At 37.3% G+C, this 18,825-nt stretch overlaps 1 protein-coding gene across 1 annotated transcript in view; it reads right to left on the bottom strand.

The window, feature by feature from the left end:
- LOC150082527 (type I phosphatidylinositol 4,5-bisphosphate 4-phosphatase-A) overlaps positions 1 to 18,825 on the bottom strand; it is a 73,487-nt gene that overhangs the window by 40,593 nt on the left and 14,069 nt on the right. The window contains exon 2 of the mRNA XM_090378667.1: positions 7,957 to 8,150. Coding sequence (XP_090234793.1) covers positions 7,957 to 8,150 — 194 coding nt within the window. The remainder of the gene's footprint in view (positions 1 to 7,956; positions 8,151 to 18,825) is intronic.

The raw sequence follows: 18,825 nt of genomic DNA, 5'->3' as shown, positions 1-18,825 counted from the left end.
AGAGCATTAATTATCGATTGTTTAGCTAATTTAGATACAACAGCTTGTTCCCTAATGCTGTCTTTATCAAATTTATCGCACAATATTAGAAGATGGAGGCAAAAGAAGAATCAAGCTCCTCCTATCCCCAAAAAAAGAAATGGTTACGCGATTCCTGATGAGTATAAGTTTCTTGAAATGGCGAAAATATTTTGTTATTTGATAGACAGAATTTTGGTATTTAGCACAGAATCTGGCTTAGATGATTTGTGCTACTGCACTCCTGCAGTAGCACAAGCTCTTTGAGTAGACCGGAGTTCAAGCCTCTGACTGCTGAATACGGTCGATCTGCCAACCCACACTGGACCAGCGTGGCAGATTATGGTCCATTTCCCTCAGCATGAATTGTTGAGGAGGCTTCCATCCTGCAGTGGGTTGATAATGGCTGCACTTTACTTTTTACTTTTTTTTATATACGTTACCTATAATGATAAGAAATATCAGCCTCCCTCATCTGTTCGTTTTACTTCCAGGGAAATCTGAAGAGACTTACAGCAGATTTTTTTATACCATAAAGAACTTACGTCTGACATAAGATCCTGAATCCTTAATGATCGACTTAGAGAAAGGAAGTATCATCGCTTTCTCTAACATATACCCAAATACATGTATATCTATAACCAGCTGTTTGTTTCATATGGCAACAAACATTTACTGCAAAATCATTGATATTGGACAAAATTTGCACTATCAAACAGATGCTGAATTTAACATGAAAATTAAATGCATTACAGCGTTAGCATTTCTTCTAGTTAGTGATGTTATTGATGGCTTTATCGAGCTGACAGATGACAATGATTTGCCCCAAGAGTTTGTTTCTTATTTTGAAACACTACATTGGAACAGAAAGAGGCCGAGGGCCTTGAAGGCACAGAATTGAACCAACATTTCCCATAGAACTTTGGAACGTTTATCAATGGACATTTGACAATATGCCAAGAGCAAACAACAGTGTAGAAGGCATTCACAATGCAATACAAAGATCGGTTACAAATATGCATCCTAGTATTTGGAAACTGATACCTCTCTTAATGAAGGAAGAAATTTTAGCGAAAAAGAAAAAGTGCGATGCCGAACAAGGAGATGAATCAACAAGCAAAAAAATGTATAATGCTATGAACAAAAGACTTCAAAGACAAGTGCTTAGGTACGATCCGCAAAATAAAATCATTTATTTGGAGTATTGCAAGGAATCTACCCACATTTTAAAATGTATTCAAATATTTTGTATTTTCATTTTTCTCAATAAAGTCTTTTTAATTTTGTTATTAATTTTTCATGGTTCATTGTCCTTTTTAATATGTCCCTCTTTTATTTTTCATTATTTTATCTTTTAAATTTTTTTTTTTAAAATAGTTTATATTTTAAAAAATTTGCTTGTTCAGACAAGATATTTCAATCAAAATAATTTTTATTAATTCTACTGGAAAAAAAATTGTAAACAAAATATAAACATGAAACAATTCCATTAATTGCATAAAATTTCAAACTTCCATAAAATATGCTACATCATTTTGAAATTTTGCATGCTTTATTTATAATTAACAATGATCATGACAAGAAACTTTTTATATAAATGATTATAACAAAAAGCGAACAATACCTAATTTACCACAGCATTAGTAGGTACAGAAGCAACAGCATTGGCCACCTTCTGAAAATGGTAATATATACACTAAGTGGCAGGCAAAAAATACTAGTAGAGTGATGCCATATCTAGCAAGATGTCTAACATAACCTGCATAAACAACTTCGAAATGAATACTTGTATATTTAGTAAGGTGGGGGAGCACATGCACCAATCCCAAACTATTAATTAATATGAAATAGATGTCACTGATGAATCTATTGAGAGCAATGGAAGTGCTTCAGTTAATAAATCCAAAATGATTTTCAAAAGGCTAAGAAAAGGAAACTTCCTATCCAAATCGGGTGCGAGATTAGCCTGTGCGGACATTGCTCCTTAAAGCTCTTGAAAACAGAGAAGTTTTTCCTGATTTATTTTCTGCTTTATTAGTTTAAATTGTCATATTAACTTATTTTCTAGAGTAGCTTTATATTCCTAGTTACGATACTTAGTTTAAAGTTTAACTTAGACAGAGATTTTGTAGATATTACTTAGTATCGGTAACGGTATCAAATCCACGTGTCACAAATTTAACGAGAGGTCTTTTTTTTTTTTTAACCAAATTTAGTTGATTTATTAACCAATTGTTATATCAAATTATCTTCTATAAGTAGATTATAGACTAGTCAGGATCCTTAGTTTATTCTAAATTGAGATAGCGAGATTTGGAAGCTAATCAATACTTACGAGTCCGTAGAAATACCGTTCGTGAATTCCCGCCATTTTTTACGATAGCATAAGCTTAGTATAGTGCATAATATAATATTGTCAATTAATCAGTAAATCTATTAATCTTGATAAACTTTATTGTCAATTAAATTGTACTTTTAACTCTATATATATATAAATAACGACTTAATCGTAACAAATAATTAATACATAACTATAGTGGTACACGTGATACGGAAGTTGTATAAAGGGAACTCGTAGAAAACACTAGATACCGAAAAAAAATATATATAACATAACTGTTTTGGGATATAACTTAAGGATTTAATTTTTGTTTTGAATTTTATAGAATTAAATCGGAATCATGACTCTGACCAGAGCAGCAAAGCAAAAGGCTCAAGCTAATGGGAGTGCTGTGGTTCAGGGGAGAACTGCGGGGGGCAGTTGCCCTCTGAATCACAGTCTATTAAAATGCACTGTTTGCTTGATGTTTGCGGAGCAGTCGGGTACGGGACATGATACTGCCAAGGGGGATGACTTTGTGTGTGCACGATGTAAGGAGTGCAAGGAAATCAGGCGACAACTCAGCGTTGTTATGGGCCTTTATGAGAGCTTGAAGGACAGGGTGGATGCCCTCGAAGGAAATAAATTGAGGGGCCCATCAAGCTCTCAGCTGCCCACATCAACGCCAGAGCTTGCACTTGGTCATCAGGCAACACAGAGGCAGCCCCCTAGGCAGAATGCGCTGGTCCCACAGGAACTAGTAGTTGTTGGTGACTCTATTGTCAGGGAAACGGGGAATTTGCTTTGTAAAAAGGATAGGTGGAATAGGACCAGGGTATGTCTGCCAGGGGCAAAGGTTGATGACGTTGTAGAGCGGATATCATCTTTTAAGGGCACAAAAGGTGATATAGTTGTACACGTTGGCACTAATGATATTAAGAGTAGGAGACCGGCGGAACTACTTAGCAAGTACAGGTCACTGTTGAAAAAAAGCCGTGAATTAGGGTTGAACTTGAGAGTGTCTGCAATTCTGCCCAGACACGATAGGAGGGAGTATATGATGAGAGCCTTGTCGATCAATTCGGCCCTGGAGGGATTGTGCAAGGCTCAAGGGGTAAAATTTTTTTCAGCCTGGACTGTACTTGTTAACAGGAGAGATTGCTTCTACAGGGATGGGATACACTTAAATAGAAAGGGTGCAAGAATTTTTGCTGATGCTGTCGAGGCAGTGTTAGGTGGGTCGGAAAACTGCTAGTTGGGGGGGATACAAGGACTAATAGATTAACAGTAGCCACTGGCAGAGGTGGAAGTGATTCTTGCACTGCTTCTATTGAAATGAGCAGAAGCCTGAAAAACAAGATGCCGGATATTTCAGAGACTGCTGGTAGTCATTGCGGTACAAGTAAACACATGGGTTGTGTTAGGGTAGCTAAGAATAGAAACAGGTGCATGTATACCTGTGTGTACACCAATGCTAGGAGTTTGGTAAATAAATTTGATGAATTTGAGGTATTGCTCAAAACATCAAAGGCAGATATTGTTGGGATATCAGAGACGTGGTGTCACACAGATATAAGTAATGCGGAACTGGAATTTGGGGAATACAATGTGTATAGAAAAGATAGACAGGACAGGAGGGGAGGAGGGGTTATGCTATTAATTAAGAAACACATAAAGTCCAAGGAAGTGAAGCCAGTCGACATCGATGGACAGGGCAGTGTCGAGTCAGTTTGGTGTGACATAAGCATAGGGAAATCAAAATTGAGAGTAGGAGTGTGCTATAGGCCTAATGATTCTGATGAGTATAATAAGATATTGTACAGGGAAATAGAGTGGGCCAGTAAATCAGAGAGTCTTATAATGGGGGATTTTAATTTCCCAGATATTGACTGGAATTTGTGGGTTGGTCACTCGCACACTAGCAAGGCTTTTGTGGATTTATTGGATGATTGTTTTCTACATCAGCATGTTCGTGAGGCAACAAGAGGGAGCAATACTCTTGATCTGATTATCAGTAGTGATTCTTCATGCATTAAGAATCTGCAGATAAATGAACCACTAGGTGGCAGTGATCACAGTGTGTTGAAGTGGGATTTACTCAAGGAGGTAACTGCCATCAGAGGTAAAGGGAAGGGTTTTTGTTTTCGTAAAGGCGATTATGATGGTCTGAGACAGTATTTAAATTCTATACAGTGGGACCAACTGATGATGTTACCAACAGCAAACTCAAAATGGGAAGCATTCAAGGAACTAATCTTGGAGGCTACCAGGCTTTACATACCAACTAAGAAATATTGTTCAAGGTTTAGGCCTAAATGGTTGTCAGATGAACTAATGAGACATGTGGCAGAGAAGAAAAATGCATGGGATACATACAAATTAATGGGTGACATGGAAGCCTATGATAGATATAAGTTGGTCTGTAACCAAGTCACAAAGGAGATTAGGCAGGCAAAGGCAGACTACGAAAAATCCTTGGCAAAAGATGCAAAGAAAAACAGAAAAGAGTTCTTTACATATTTGAACTCGAGAAGGAAAGGAATGAATCAGATTGGTCCACTGGATATTGATGGTTCAACAGTTGAGGATCCTGCCCAGATGGCTAACAATCTAAACGAGTATTTTGCATCTACATTCACGCATGAGGAGTTATTCAGGAAGGAGAATGATGTAGGTAAAGTAAACATGGGCAGTGAGCTGGATGATTTTGTAATAACTGAGAGGAAAGTGGAGGAGAGATTGTTGAGGATAAACATAAAAAAGGCACCTGGGGTGGATGGGATCTATCCAGTTATATTAAAGGAGGCAGCAAAGGAAGTATGCAAACCCCTAGCCATAATTATGAGAGCTTCTTTGGACTCAGGGGAGGTACCCATAGACTGGAGATGTGCAAATGTAACCCCAATTCACAAAGGAGGATCAAAGGCTGACACACGTAATTATAGACCTGTTAGTTTAACTTCTGTTCCAGGTAAATTAATGGAGGCACTGGTTAAAGAAGCACTGCAGGATCATCTAGACAAGAATTCAGTTATAGCTCAGACGCAGCATGGTTTTGTTAAGGGCAGGTCTTGCCTGACCAATTTGATTGGATACTATGATGTAGTCACAAAAGAACTGGATGCAAGGAATAACTTTGATATTATATATTTGGATCTTAGAAAGGCTTTTGATACTGTTGCACATGGAAGACTGCTGCACAAATTGGAGCAGAGTGGTATTGGAGGCAAATTGCTGCTATGGATAAGGGGATGGTTGAGTGGCAGAAGACAGAGAGTGGTAATCAATGGACACTGCTCAACGTGGACTAATGTTATTAGTGGAGTTCCTCAAGGTTCAGTGTTGGGTCCGTTGTTGTTTTCGGTGTTTATGAATGATATTGATGATGGTATATCAAGTTTAATGTCCAAGTTTGCAGATGATACAAAGGTTGGCAGGGTCGTTAAGGACACTACTGATGCTATGCTGCTGCAACAGGATCTGGAAAGGTTGAACAGATGGGCTGAGAGGTGGCAAATGAAGTTTAACATTGACAAATGTAAAGTACTACATATGGGAAACAGTAACCCCCGAGCAACGTATCAACTCTGTGGTACTACACTGACAGTGGTGGAGAATGAAAAGGACCTGGGGGTAATTGTGCAGGCAGATATGAAGTTCTCTGAGCAGTGCAGACGGGCTGCAAGAGTAGCTCATGGTGTCTTGTCAATGATATACAGGAATTTTTCTAGCAGGGATAAGGATGTGATTATTCCCTTGTATAAGGCAATGGTCAGGCCACACCTTGAGTACTGTATACAGGTCTGGAGGCCTCATTTCAGGAAGGATGTAGAGCTGCTGGAACGGGTACAGAGAAGGGCAACAAGATTAGTGAATGGAACAAAGGGTTGCTCTTACGAAGAAAGGCTTAAGTTTTGCAAATTACAGAGTTTGGAGACTAGGCACCGGCGAGGTGATCTGATAGAGGTGTATAAGGCTTTGAATGGTTTGAGCATGCTCAATGCCAATGGGATTCTTCATCTTGCTCAGAATAATCACCTCAGAGGGCATAAATTCAAATTGCGGAAGGACGGATGTCGGATAGATGTGCGGAAATTTGCCTTTGGCCAGCGGGTGGTTGGTTGGTGGAACCGACTTCCATCACTTGTTGTTGAAGTTGATAGCCTAAACAAATTTAAAGCTCAACTGGACAGGTATTTCGAACGAACGGAGGGGTGAAATGGGAGTGGGTTTTTTTTTTTTTTTTTTTTTGGCTGATGCTGAATAAGCTTGCTTTCTTGCATCATATGCCTCTACTAATGCTAATGCTAAATGGTGGTCAAGTCTTCTCCTGGTTTCTTGCTAAAGCTATTTTATTGCCTGCAACTGTGGTTTCGTCTATAAGAGCTATTATCAATCTACAATTCCATCTCTCTAACACCTTGATGGTTCTACTATACTCTCATCCACAAGATAAAAGAAGGTGACATCTTATTGGCATCTGACTGACTCTGGCATCAACAATCTTCATAAATTTCTTCCAATATACCAAACGCTTCATTCAATGTGCCCCCCCCCCCCAATTTTTTGACACAAAAAATGACATTACAACAATCCTGAACAGTCTTGATGCTGAGAATTCTTCGCATCCTGGTGACATTTTACAATTTTACCTGCACTCCTAGAGTTACTTCTAGTTGTGTGCCACCTTTTTAAGCTCCTATTCCAATGATATTTTTCCTTCTGCATGGAAATTTGCTCATGTTGAAATTTCCTAAAAAGTATATTACCTATATTACCAAGGTCTTAGTGACATAATAGGAAGCCAACATCTAAAATTAAACCTGTTATGTTAATTCTAAATCTCGACAAATTGCATAGCATGCCAGTTGGAAGGGGGGAACAAATTCATAACAGCATTAGACAATAAGTCTCGCGTACTAATGCTTATTGCCTATGTACATAAATTAATGACATTGTGTGTATTCAGTTGTTTTACTATCACTTTATGGCAAAATAAATACCACTATAGCTATGTGAGTTCTACTATATTCTCATCTAAAGATAAAGAGAATTTATAGGTGTGAAAATTTCTGTTGCAATTTGTGCAGTTAACACAAACATCACAATGTCAATCTATAACAAAAAAGATTAATCATGCCTACTATCTTTAGTTCAGATGCTAATTGGAAGATTAGGGAAGAAGTTGGGCATTAAGTGTATGTATGGTGCACATCGTGCTATTTTGTCTCAAAAAATAACGCAAAGTAAAGCTTTGTGTTATATAATACACAAAATAGTGCAATTAAGCAAAATTTAATTTGCTTAATAGAGCAAAGTAAAACTTTGTGCTATTAAGTGAAAATAAGAATTGCTTCCTTGGGTTCATAAAACCATAACTCACAGTCCAGTAACTACTATATTTAGCTGATGTTATAATTAGCAATAATTGCATCCTTTGTATCATTAACTGGAAAATAGTAATTTTGCATCACCTGCAAACTAAGGATTCTTGTATTACTATTCTCTAAGAGGAGAAATCCAATGAAATGGCATTTTCCACTATTCTGAAATTCTGCAAATGGAATTTTGAAGAGAAATTTAGAGCCAAAATTTATCAGACAAAAACCAATACTTACTGTAGCCTCATTACACCTAACGCACTTAACAACATGTTGATCTTTTTTTCCTGAAATATCAATCAAGAAATCACATACTCTGCAGTTAATCATCGGCATCCCCCCATGGGGAGAGGGACTATAAGGTGGTGGCAATTCATCAGGACCAACTGGTGGAACAGTTACATATGCTGAATGACCAGGAACTTGACTTTCTGCAAGATAGAAGAAATGCCCCTTTTTAAAAATGCATAGCTGAACTACATAAGCAATATATTAATTTATATTAAGCTAACCTGGATCATATGTGGAAATATATGTCTAGGAGTACTGTTATATTTTAAAATCTCAAAAATCAGATATACAACTGGATCTAACGGATGCACTAGAACACTCAAGAAAGTGATGCCACATGTAATTTATTGAATGATATCAATGCAAGTTACAGGGACTTTTTTAAATACAGATCTTGGAATTTTTGGGGTTGGTTACCTGAAGTAAAGAATAAACAATATATTTTACACACACGCACCAAATAAGTGTTACCTGCATGTTGCTTTCAGTTTTTTACCTTGTGGAAAAGACTAGTATATGAATAGAGTAATCTTAGACAAGCTGAGGAGTTAAAAAGTATGTTGCTCTTTGCATAATTTATAAATTTAGTTTAACATTATTTCTTTATTTATAGCTAAGATTGTAATTTGCTTGTCATTATTTTCTGAATTAAAATTGGAATACTGTAATCAATAAAACTGATAAGGATATAATTTTAAATTTTGTCCATGCTCCCCTTATTTTATCCCTGTATGTCACTTCTGTAATAAGTTCAGGAATTACGTCAGACAATTAAAAAACTTGTGCAGTAAAAGAGTGATTCATTTCAAAATTAATCCATAGATAATCACCACATACCATCACTTCCAAATTATATGAATAAGAAGTCAGATAAATTTATTTGGAGCAAATGAGAAATTAATAAAGACAAAATTAGGTACTTAAAACACAGTTATTAAGTCTATTTTAAAAAGACCAAGTGAGAGCTGGATTAGAAATAAAGGAATTGATCAAAAATTAGAATTTTATTAGTACTAGCAACATATGCAAAGCATATACACATACAGCACTAGCTAAAAATAAAATTTATTAATTTTTGTCTAGTGCTACTGCACTTCATTTGCCTATTCCTTTTAATAATCTGTCCAAACCTTCTTGAAATTTATTCAAACTACCCACTTCCATAACCCTAGCTGGAAGTATTTATTCCAACAAATCAGTTATTTCCTGAATTAATACAAATTTCCACACATTTTGCAACCACTCTTTTCCAAATTAAATTTATGTCTACTTGCATATAGTGGCTAAGAGAGTAAAGGTGCCATCAACATTTAGTTAATTTCACTCTTTTAAAGCCTTATACACTTCAATTAGGTCATCACCCAATTCCAGAAATAGAGTTTCTTGGTAAGAATATCCTTTGGAATCTCCAAATCTTGTTGCTCTTCTCTGCACTTTTTCAAACACTGCTCCATAACAACAGGATAATTACTTATTTGTGCCTGCTGGCAAAGTTTCTTGTATCACTGACAGGCCCCATGCCCTGTTTTAGCAGCCATTTACATTGCTCATAAAACTTCATATCAGACTATAAAATTAACCACAGTTTTACTTTTTTTTTTTATCAACTGCCTTAAATTTGGTGCAATTCAAATAGCATTAGCAGTAGCAAATGATGCAGGAAAGGAAGCTTACACAGCAATGGAAGTTTGTTCCAGCAATCAACCAGCCTCTGGCTAAAGGCAAAGTTCTGCACATCCATTCTGCAACCGACCTTCAATTTGAATTTATGTCCTCTCATGTGCATAGTCTGTGCAAATGAAATAATTCCATCAGCATTGAGCTTGCTCAATCCATTTAAATACTTAAACACCTCAACCACTTTGCTTATTGGAGGCTTGAAGTGGTAAAACTGTTTAGTCTCCAGAGCAAAGTTTTCCTCCTCCTCAAACCCATGCACAGTACTAAGTACTACAGGTTTTGATACCTTTCATGTTTGGGGTTTTGATTAAAAAAAAAAAAAAAAAAAAGCAGCATGCATCCCCTGTATGCATGTTTTATTTTATGTGAAAACATCTATGACGGCACTAGAGTAAAACCATTTAAATTTTTGAACGGTTTGATTGAAACGTACTTACGCTACTTAGAAGGTTGATGTTGATCAAAATCCTGAGAAGCAGATTTTATTAAAGTCTGCATTTTATTCTTGCTTAAAATTACTACCTGCTGCTTACTCTACCGAATCAACGTTAGTGACTGAGTTGGCATCATTTAGGAAGAAATGTCATTTCCATATCTTAGTATGAACTTACTCTACTGAATCAACTATTTTCTCTACCGAATCAACATTAGTGAGAGTTAGCATTGTTAGCACCATTTAGAAAGTGATGTCATTTGTGTTATTTAAAATCTAACAGCCACCTAATAGGAAGTAACATCAATTGTGTCAATTTTGTAAGAAAATTTTGTTACAAACCAGTTTTACTCTAGTGCCACCATAGATGTTTTCACATAAAAAAAATCAAATCACCTCACAGGTGCCTAATCACCAGACACTGCAATTTGCAGAACTGAAGCCTTTCTTCGTAAGAGTACCCCTTTGTTTCCCTCACCAGTATGTTACACCAGGATTACTGATACCCAAATGCAGTACCAGGTATTCATCAATGGAAAATTAACTGCCTTTTCAGTCCATTTGGCTAGCTTATCTAAATCATGGCTCAACAAGCACTACTGTCATAGAGACTGGTATTTTACAAGTCAGTCTAGGGGACCGTCACCATGATCACTCATGATTACTGAGGTCCTTATTTTGCAAATACTGGTATGACTTTTGACAAAAGGCATAGCATTGACAGACTAGTAGCACAGTCACTAAACCAGCAACATCTTTACAGAATAAATCTTATAGTTAAAGAAATATGGCAAATAATAAAAGCCCAACCAATCATATCTAGTTTTCAGCAGAAGAGCATGACAATTAAGGTTACCTGGTGCACATTCGTAATCAGTTTCTTATTTAACTTCGATACAGGAAAATTTATCTTCATTTAATTAAGGAAAAAATAAATATGTTCATTCATACAAAAATTATACTGCTGAGTGTTTGTAACTGAGGGAGCAACTTGGCAATTTAACATTTGCATCTTTTTGGTTCAAGCTACTTCGGTATGCTGGTAATAGTTAAGGTACCAGCTAAGATAAAGAAAGCCAGCACAAGAACGACAAGAAATGTCGGATAACTTACGCGGAAAATTAGTTTCCCGATACAGCACTCTAGCTCTGCTCACTCACTTGGTAAATAGGCGGTAGGTGTTATTGGTCTGGAGCAGATGACAGGTAGGCTTGGCAAACGATGAAATGATTGGTGGTGGGCATGACAGACAAGCTACTGTGTAGTCACTGGTTGGCATTATGATGTGTATTTACTAGTAAAGAACAGTGCATAATAGTTTTGTAATGAATGGTGAACAGGTAATAGTAGAGATGAATCTTTTAAGGTGCTGATTGACGTTATGATACATGTGTATCTGCACGAGTGTCTTTAAAAATAAAAGTACAGTAATAAAAATTTAATATTTTGTTAATAAACAATTTGTGCTAGTCCACCCATGATTCTAAAGAAAAAAGGTTAGGTTACCCCCCTCCATTTCGGGAAGGGTTCAAGCTCCCATGGGATTCAAGTCGAGGTAACCTGACCTTTTTTCACCATTAGGGCATATTATTGAACAAGAAAATAAAAATACAGTCATAAAAAAATTTTTTTTTTTATGAATGTATTTATAAATATGACTGATTCTAAAGAAAAAAGGTTAGGTTATCCCCTCCACTTCAGGAGGGATTCAAGTCGAGGTAACCTGACCTTTTTTCACCATTATGAAATACTGTAATGGTGAAAAAAGGTTAGGGCATGTGCGATTAGGACACGTTACCATTAGTGCTGCTAAAGTGATACTAAACCGATGTTATCGTGTGTTGTGTTCGCGCACCAATCAGCACATCATTTGCCACGCCTACTTGTCAATCAATATATCATTTGACATTGCTCCAGACCGATAACATCTACCGTCTGTTTACCGAGTGAGCAGCGCTAGAGTGCCGTATTGGGAAACTAATTTTCCGTGCAAGTTATCCGACGTTTCTCGTCATTCTCGTGCAGACTTTCTTTACCTTCACCAAGGTACCATTTATAATTAATTTAAACATATAAATGCAAGTTAATCACAAAGAAATTTAAAAAGGTTTCACTTTTCACACAGTTTATCAATGGACCATTCAATATAAAAGATGAATGGAGAATGATATCAGCTGCTTTGAAGGTTGAAATTATGTGAATTTAATGCTAACAAGTAAAATAAACATCAGTATTTTCACCTCATCACAACTCAGGTTTACTGCAAATGACTGTTCTAGAAGATTTTTTTTAAGTGCTCTCTGTAGCCCCACCTAGTGGCAACTAAATCGTGAACAACTTTGTCAAGGCCCAATCTAAATTTTAAGTAGCACATCCCTCTTGTATTATTATTAGCCATATGGTGCAAGGAAGCCTGAGGCTTATGCTGCACCAGCCAAAAAAAAAAGAAAAATTCCCACATTACCCTGAGAGAGAGAGAGTCAGAAGTAGAAGGGAATCGCCAAGAAAGCAAGAATGATGATATCCAACTCAGGACCCTGGGTTTGCCGAGGCCAAACTCACCAGATGTGAGTCCCTGGGAAATGACCTTCTCCCACTGACTGGAAATCCTATCCACAGTTTTGATGTTGATAACACATTGCATTCCATCTTCCAGTTTGAGAAACCTTGTCCTACACAAAACAGCTTCAACTTCACAAATATCCACTACCAATTCCTTAAATACTGATCTGCAGGTAATCTCCAGTGGGGCAAGGATAACATTAATTTCAATCCTTCTAAAACTTAGTGCTGCCATATCACACAAAAAGGATTCTAGACAAGATCACATATTTCTATTTGGGATTACCCTTGACTTCTAATCTCTTTTGGCATAAACACATAACAAATATTGCTTCCTCTGTGTCTAAAAAAAGTGAGTTTTCTCTTTCACTCTTGGCATTACTTTTCTTCTAAACAGCTACTCACTCTGTACAAATCTCAAATCTGACCTACCATAGAATATTGTTCCCACATTTGGGGCAGTGCCCTCAAAACTTCTCTCAGACTTTTAGACTCCATTCAAAAGAGAGCACTCTGTCACTGTGAGACAGAGTGGGTTCATAGACTTCTGTTTCTGCTGCATGCTTTTCCTATAGATCAGGCCTGGCTAACACAAATTGTTTACGGGCCACATTGATGAACTACAATTTTCCACAGGCTACATATAAAATAAAACAATCTTTTAAAAATAAAAAATCAAATGCCATAAAAATGTATTTTATTCATTCATTTTTATTATATATCTGCATCAATGAGATATTTGCTTTTCTTTGCAATCACTCAATTTTTTTAAATCTTGATTTATTCCATGGTAGTTGCACATCAATTGATTTTCCAGTTTTTCATCTGTTATTGAAGCTCGAGATTTAATTTTAATAAGTTTCATTTTTGAAAAGAAAGTTTCACAAACGTGTATCTGAAGATGCTCACAATTTTTTGTGCAAAAAATCTTAACTTGGGATACTTTTCCACTGACACGTGTGTTGTAAAAGTTGATTTTTGATGTTGTGGTGTGATGTGTTTTAATTCGTTGCTGTACTGTAAATCAATTATTCCATCTGCAGTTTGGATCGAAGAAAGGAAGAAGTGGTGGGGATTCGGGGCAGTACAGCTTGTCTGGTATTATATTTGTCATTATTTATCGTGCTAGTGCAGTTAGTGAATGATTTCCCATTGATGTAGTCAGTAGTATAAAAATTATCTGGTGGGCTACAAAAAATAACATGGCAGGCTGCATGTGGCCTGTGGGTTGGCCATGCCTGCTATAGATATTTCCATGAGCAATGTTCTTCTGAATCAGCTTCTATAATTCTCCCCTCTCGTTCCGAACACCTGCCACAACCAGTCAGCATCCTTTTAGTGTTCAATTTGAAACTCATAGTACCAACTTTTCTTCTTCATTTATTCCTCCAACTTCAGTTTTCTGGAATAACCTCCCTCCATACACATTTCCTGAAAATTACAATCTACAGAAATTCAAGTCTAATGGCAAAAAGTATCTTCTTTCATCTTGTTGACCTTCAACCCATGCATGGTACTAAGTACTAGTCATTAAAACTTATTTTTGACTTGACAAAGCCCTAGTAATAATAAAATACATACAGAATATAAATTATGAATATTAATTCCACTGCTGAAAGCACATTAATATAAATTACTTGATGAGCTATCTACATATTCTTATTCTAATTTACTTCAAATTATTTTCTTGAAGAAAAACTTCTCAGAAACAAAATAAATAATTTTGATATATATAACTATGATAATGTTTCAGACAGATTTCTAGTTACAGTAATTATTAAAGTAAATAAAAAAAAAAAAAAAAACTGCAGCCATTATCAACCCACTGCAGGATGGAAGCCGCCTCAACAATTTATGCTGAGGGACATGGACCATAATCTACCACGTTGGTCCAGTGCAGGTTGGCAGTCAGGGGCTTGAATCCCGGTCTACTCAAAGAGTGTGTGCTACTGCACTCCTGCCCCTAACCACTCGGCTACGGAGGCCAACAAATCATTTCCTGCATTATTAAAAAAAAAAAACCCTGCTCTATCACTTTAAAAGTTCTTCCTGTGATAGCAGAGGATATTAGAAAGTTTATTGCTATAGCAAAGCAAATATATTTACTCGTGCATTCTGCTTGTGTTGTTATTTAAAATTGTATATGATTTTAAAATAAAATGTTTTCATTATAAAAAAACAGCATTAGTGCTGATGTTGAGAAATGTTTCATTAATAAAAACAAAGATTATTATTATGTACTACACTGAGTGATCACTGAATTATGACCACCTACTTAATATTTCGTAGGTCTCCTTTTGCCCTCAGTACAGCAGCTATCTGACGTGGCATTGATTCAACAAGATGTCTGAAGTGTTCAGGAGGTATGGCCAACCAAGCTGTGTGTGTAATGCGGTCAACGATGCAGGTATGGAGGTGATTGGTGCATCCAGACACCCAATATGCCTTTCCATAGTGTCCCACAAATGCTCTATGGGATTGATATCGGGGGAGTTCGGAAACCAGTCGATATGCTGGAAGTCAGAACTGTGTTCCTCAAGCCATTCCTACACAACAAGTGCCCGATGACTTGGCAAATTGTCATCTTGGAAGACACCACTGCCATTCAGGAAAAAAAGTGTAATATAGTGGGGTGTACACAGTCAGCAAGCAGTTGATGATAGCGGAGACCACTGATACGTTGTTCCACATGCACCAGGGGTCCAAGTTCTTGCCAGTGAAACATGCCCTACACCATACAACGCCTCCACCAGCCTGCACTTTTGATACCATGCATGATGAATGAAGAGCTTCATGTTGTTGACGTCAAACCCGTACACTACCATCCACAGTATGGAATAAATAACATGACTCATCTCACCTTCTTCCAGTCTTCTAATGTCCAACTTGCATGCTCTTTGCACCAGGCGAGTCTTTTACGCCGATGAACCTTAGTTAGGAGAGGATGCCGTAGGGGTCATCTGCTGGTATAGCCCATACGTGCAAGCATGCGATGAATGGTCATGCCTGGTTGGCCCATGTTGTATTGTCAACTCTTCGACAGTGCTGCGCCTGTTCGAGTCATCAGACCCTGCGCTCACCTCTAACATCAACCCTTCGCCGACCTTTGCAGTTTTGCCATTGGGTCGTTGTTTGACCATTTTGATGCCAATCCTGGTACACTTTAACTATGGCAGCTCACATACATCCCACCAGTTCAGCCGTCTGGGAAATCGAGGCACCAGCTCGTCGAGCACCCACAATCTGTCCTTTATCAAAGTCCGATAAATCCTTCCTTTTACCCATCACACTCGAAATTTTACTACCTACTGAACCACTGACACCTTATCTATGTTACGTAGGTCGACTAACTGTGTACTCTTGTACCTCACATGGTCAACGGGTCGCATTCAGTTTTCATAGGGGTGGTCATAATTCAGTGATCACTCAGCGTAATTTTAATATCACAAATGTAGTTTAATATAGCACACATATAATTTAATACAACTGTATATGAGACAGTTCAGCTATTCCAAGATTGAATATATAGAGAATTGAATGTATGAATATATATGAGAACCACAAGCTTTTTAAACATGGATTTATATATTAAATTTATCAAGAATAAATAAAAATTATATTACACCTATATGTTTCAATTAAATCAGAATTAGAACCATATGTGTTAAATACAAGGAGACCTTGTATTTGACATATTAAAGATAGCAAAATAAAACTATATTCTGCAACCAGTATGCCGTGGAGTTCTTGAATAAAGGGATGGGGTATGTCTTCCAATTACAGAAATGGGACAACATAACTATACAGGGTGTTTCAGTTAAACGTTTCAGAACTTCTAAGAGGGGTAGGGTACATCCTGACAACTCGAAATCATATAGCAATGTGGGGTCGGAAATGCTTTCCTGAAGCGGTGTTGTACACAGAAGCACCATAAAGAAAAGAGACCGTAAGTGAGAAATCGTTTTAATAATACATGAAAGTGTTGTTTTCCGATGAGGCATCCTTCACAAGGGAAGGAATTTTCAACACGCATAACGACCATATCTGGGCGGTCGAGAACCCGCATGCAATACGACGTCGTGCAGCACAGATTCGATTTTCGGTCAATGTATGGGCCGGTATTATGGGAGATCACCTCATCGGACCTTACCTGTTACCGTGTCGTCTAACCGGACCTATCTACTTGATCTTTCTGCAGCAAGTATTGCCACAACTTTTGAGAGATGAACAGATTTCTGCATCGACGCAACAGACAATGTGGTTCCAACACGATGGAGCCCCTGCCCATTATAGCGGAGATGTTCGTAACTACCTGGATGTCACATTTGGTCAACAGTGGATCGGACGTGGTGGTCCCGTGCGTTGGCCTGCTTGGTCACCCGACCTATCATGTCTTGATTTTTATTTCTGGGGTCATATGAAATCGCTAGTTTATGACACCCCTGTTGACAATGCTGAGGAGCTGGTTGCAAGAATCGCAGTAGCTGCCGAAGAAATTCGAAATTCGCCTGGAGTATTCCAGAATGTTCGGATGTCCATGCGTCGGAGATGTGAGGCGTGCATTGTAGCCTGTGGAAGAAACTTCGAACACTTACTTTAATCCATGTACCTTTTGCTTCTTTTCATGTATTATTAAAACGATTTCTCACTTACGGTCTTTATGGTGCTTCTGTGTATAACACCGCTTCAGGAAAGCATTTCCGACCCCACATTGCTATATGATTTCGAGTTGTCAGGATGTACCCTACCCCTCTTAGAAGTTCTGAAACGTTTAACTGAAACACCCTGTATATTATGTATTCACTGTTCTCATTGTACTAGTACAATTTACTGCATGAAATTCAGCCTTCACCCACACCATGTGATTGAACCTCAGGGAATGTGCCTTCCTCTGTGGTAGTTTAGTTGGCATAATGCATCACCATCTGCCACTAATTTGGAAAGTTTGGGCTTGATTCTGTCAAGGGCTGGAGGAATTTTTAAAGTCCTTTTCAATCAAGGCAGTGGTTAGATAATTCAGGCAGAGGGGGTAAGGTTTTTACTCCTGTTTCAAATCCATACAACATGCAGATCAGCCTGTAAACTCATATACATGTCTAAAGATAAATACACGAAATGTACGTGTGATAAGCTCTGGTGCTGTTAATATAATAATTTGTACAATGTACCTCTCAAAGTTTGTTTTGCAAATTAAGCAAATAAGATTGCATCATAAGTCTGATCAAACACTGACACAGATAATAACTAGAATAATTTTATTAGTAATATTATTAGTACGAGGTGTAGCCTTTAAATAACAAGATTGCTTGCAGCCACTACACACAAAGCACCATATGTGAAACAAAAGCACAGCATTTGACCCTGAGCCTTTCCCTAATTGTCTGCCAAGTCTCATTCCGAAATGCTCATTTGCTTTGCAGTAAGATAGGCTTTCATTACCTCATGTTTTTGCAATTTGCTGGAACAATGACAGACAAAAGAATTGAACAATGAAGCAACCTCAAACTTTTAACAAAACTAAAGAAAACACCAATTGAAAGTTACAAGTTATGCCAAGTTTGTGGGGAAGATGCAATGTAAAGAGCTCATTTGTATTTGAATGGCATAATATTTTTTAGAAGGAAGAGAGAATATTTTTTTCCCCCAGGCTATCCATGAAAACAGATGAAAATGCGGACCGGATAAAGACACTGATTAGAAGTGATAATCATTTAAGCATTAGCATGGTTACATCAGAACTCAATATGGGCAAAAAAATTTTTTTAGAAATAAACAAGGAGTTACCTTTTATTCAGTCAGTAGGATTTCTTCTTTACCAAATCTCCTTATGCAAATAAATTATGAAATGATACGTTGAGACAAAATTACATAATTTAAAACTCAATGTGTTCCTCACTACTTACACACGGACAGTCCAACAACCCCAGGATCACAGCAGTGAACCCCCATCCTGATCCCAGAAATATTAAACCCCCATGCAGCCTCCAGTGAAGGAAGACATGGCATAAACGCGAATTTGGAATATGAATAAAATACTATTAAAATGCGATAAAAACATTGAAATTAAAGAATTCCTCCCTTAAGCGGACTGAAACTTTGACTAGTGTCATGTTCACAGGGTGGAATGAAACTAATGAAAC

Source organism: Mastigoproctus giganteus, chromosome 7 (assembly GCF_048544385.1).
Source record: "Mastigoproctus giganteus isolate SK-2022 chromosome 7, ASM4854438v1, whole genome shotgun sequence".
Taxonomy (NCBI): Eukaryota; Metazoa; Arthropoda; class Arachnida; order Uropygi; family Thelyphonidae; genus Mastigoproctus; species Mastigoproctus giganteus.
Note: the sequence above shows the minus strand (reverse complement) of the source record. Positions and strands in the feature narration are given on the sequence as shown.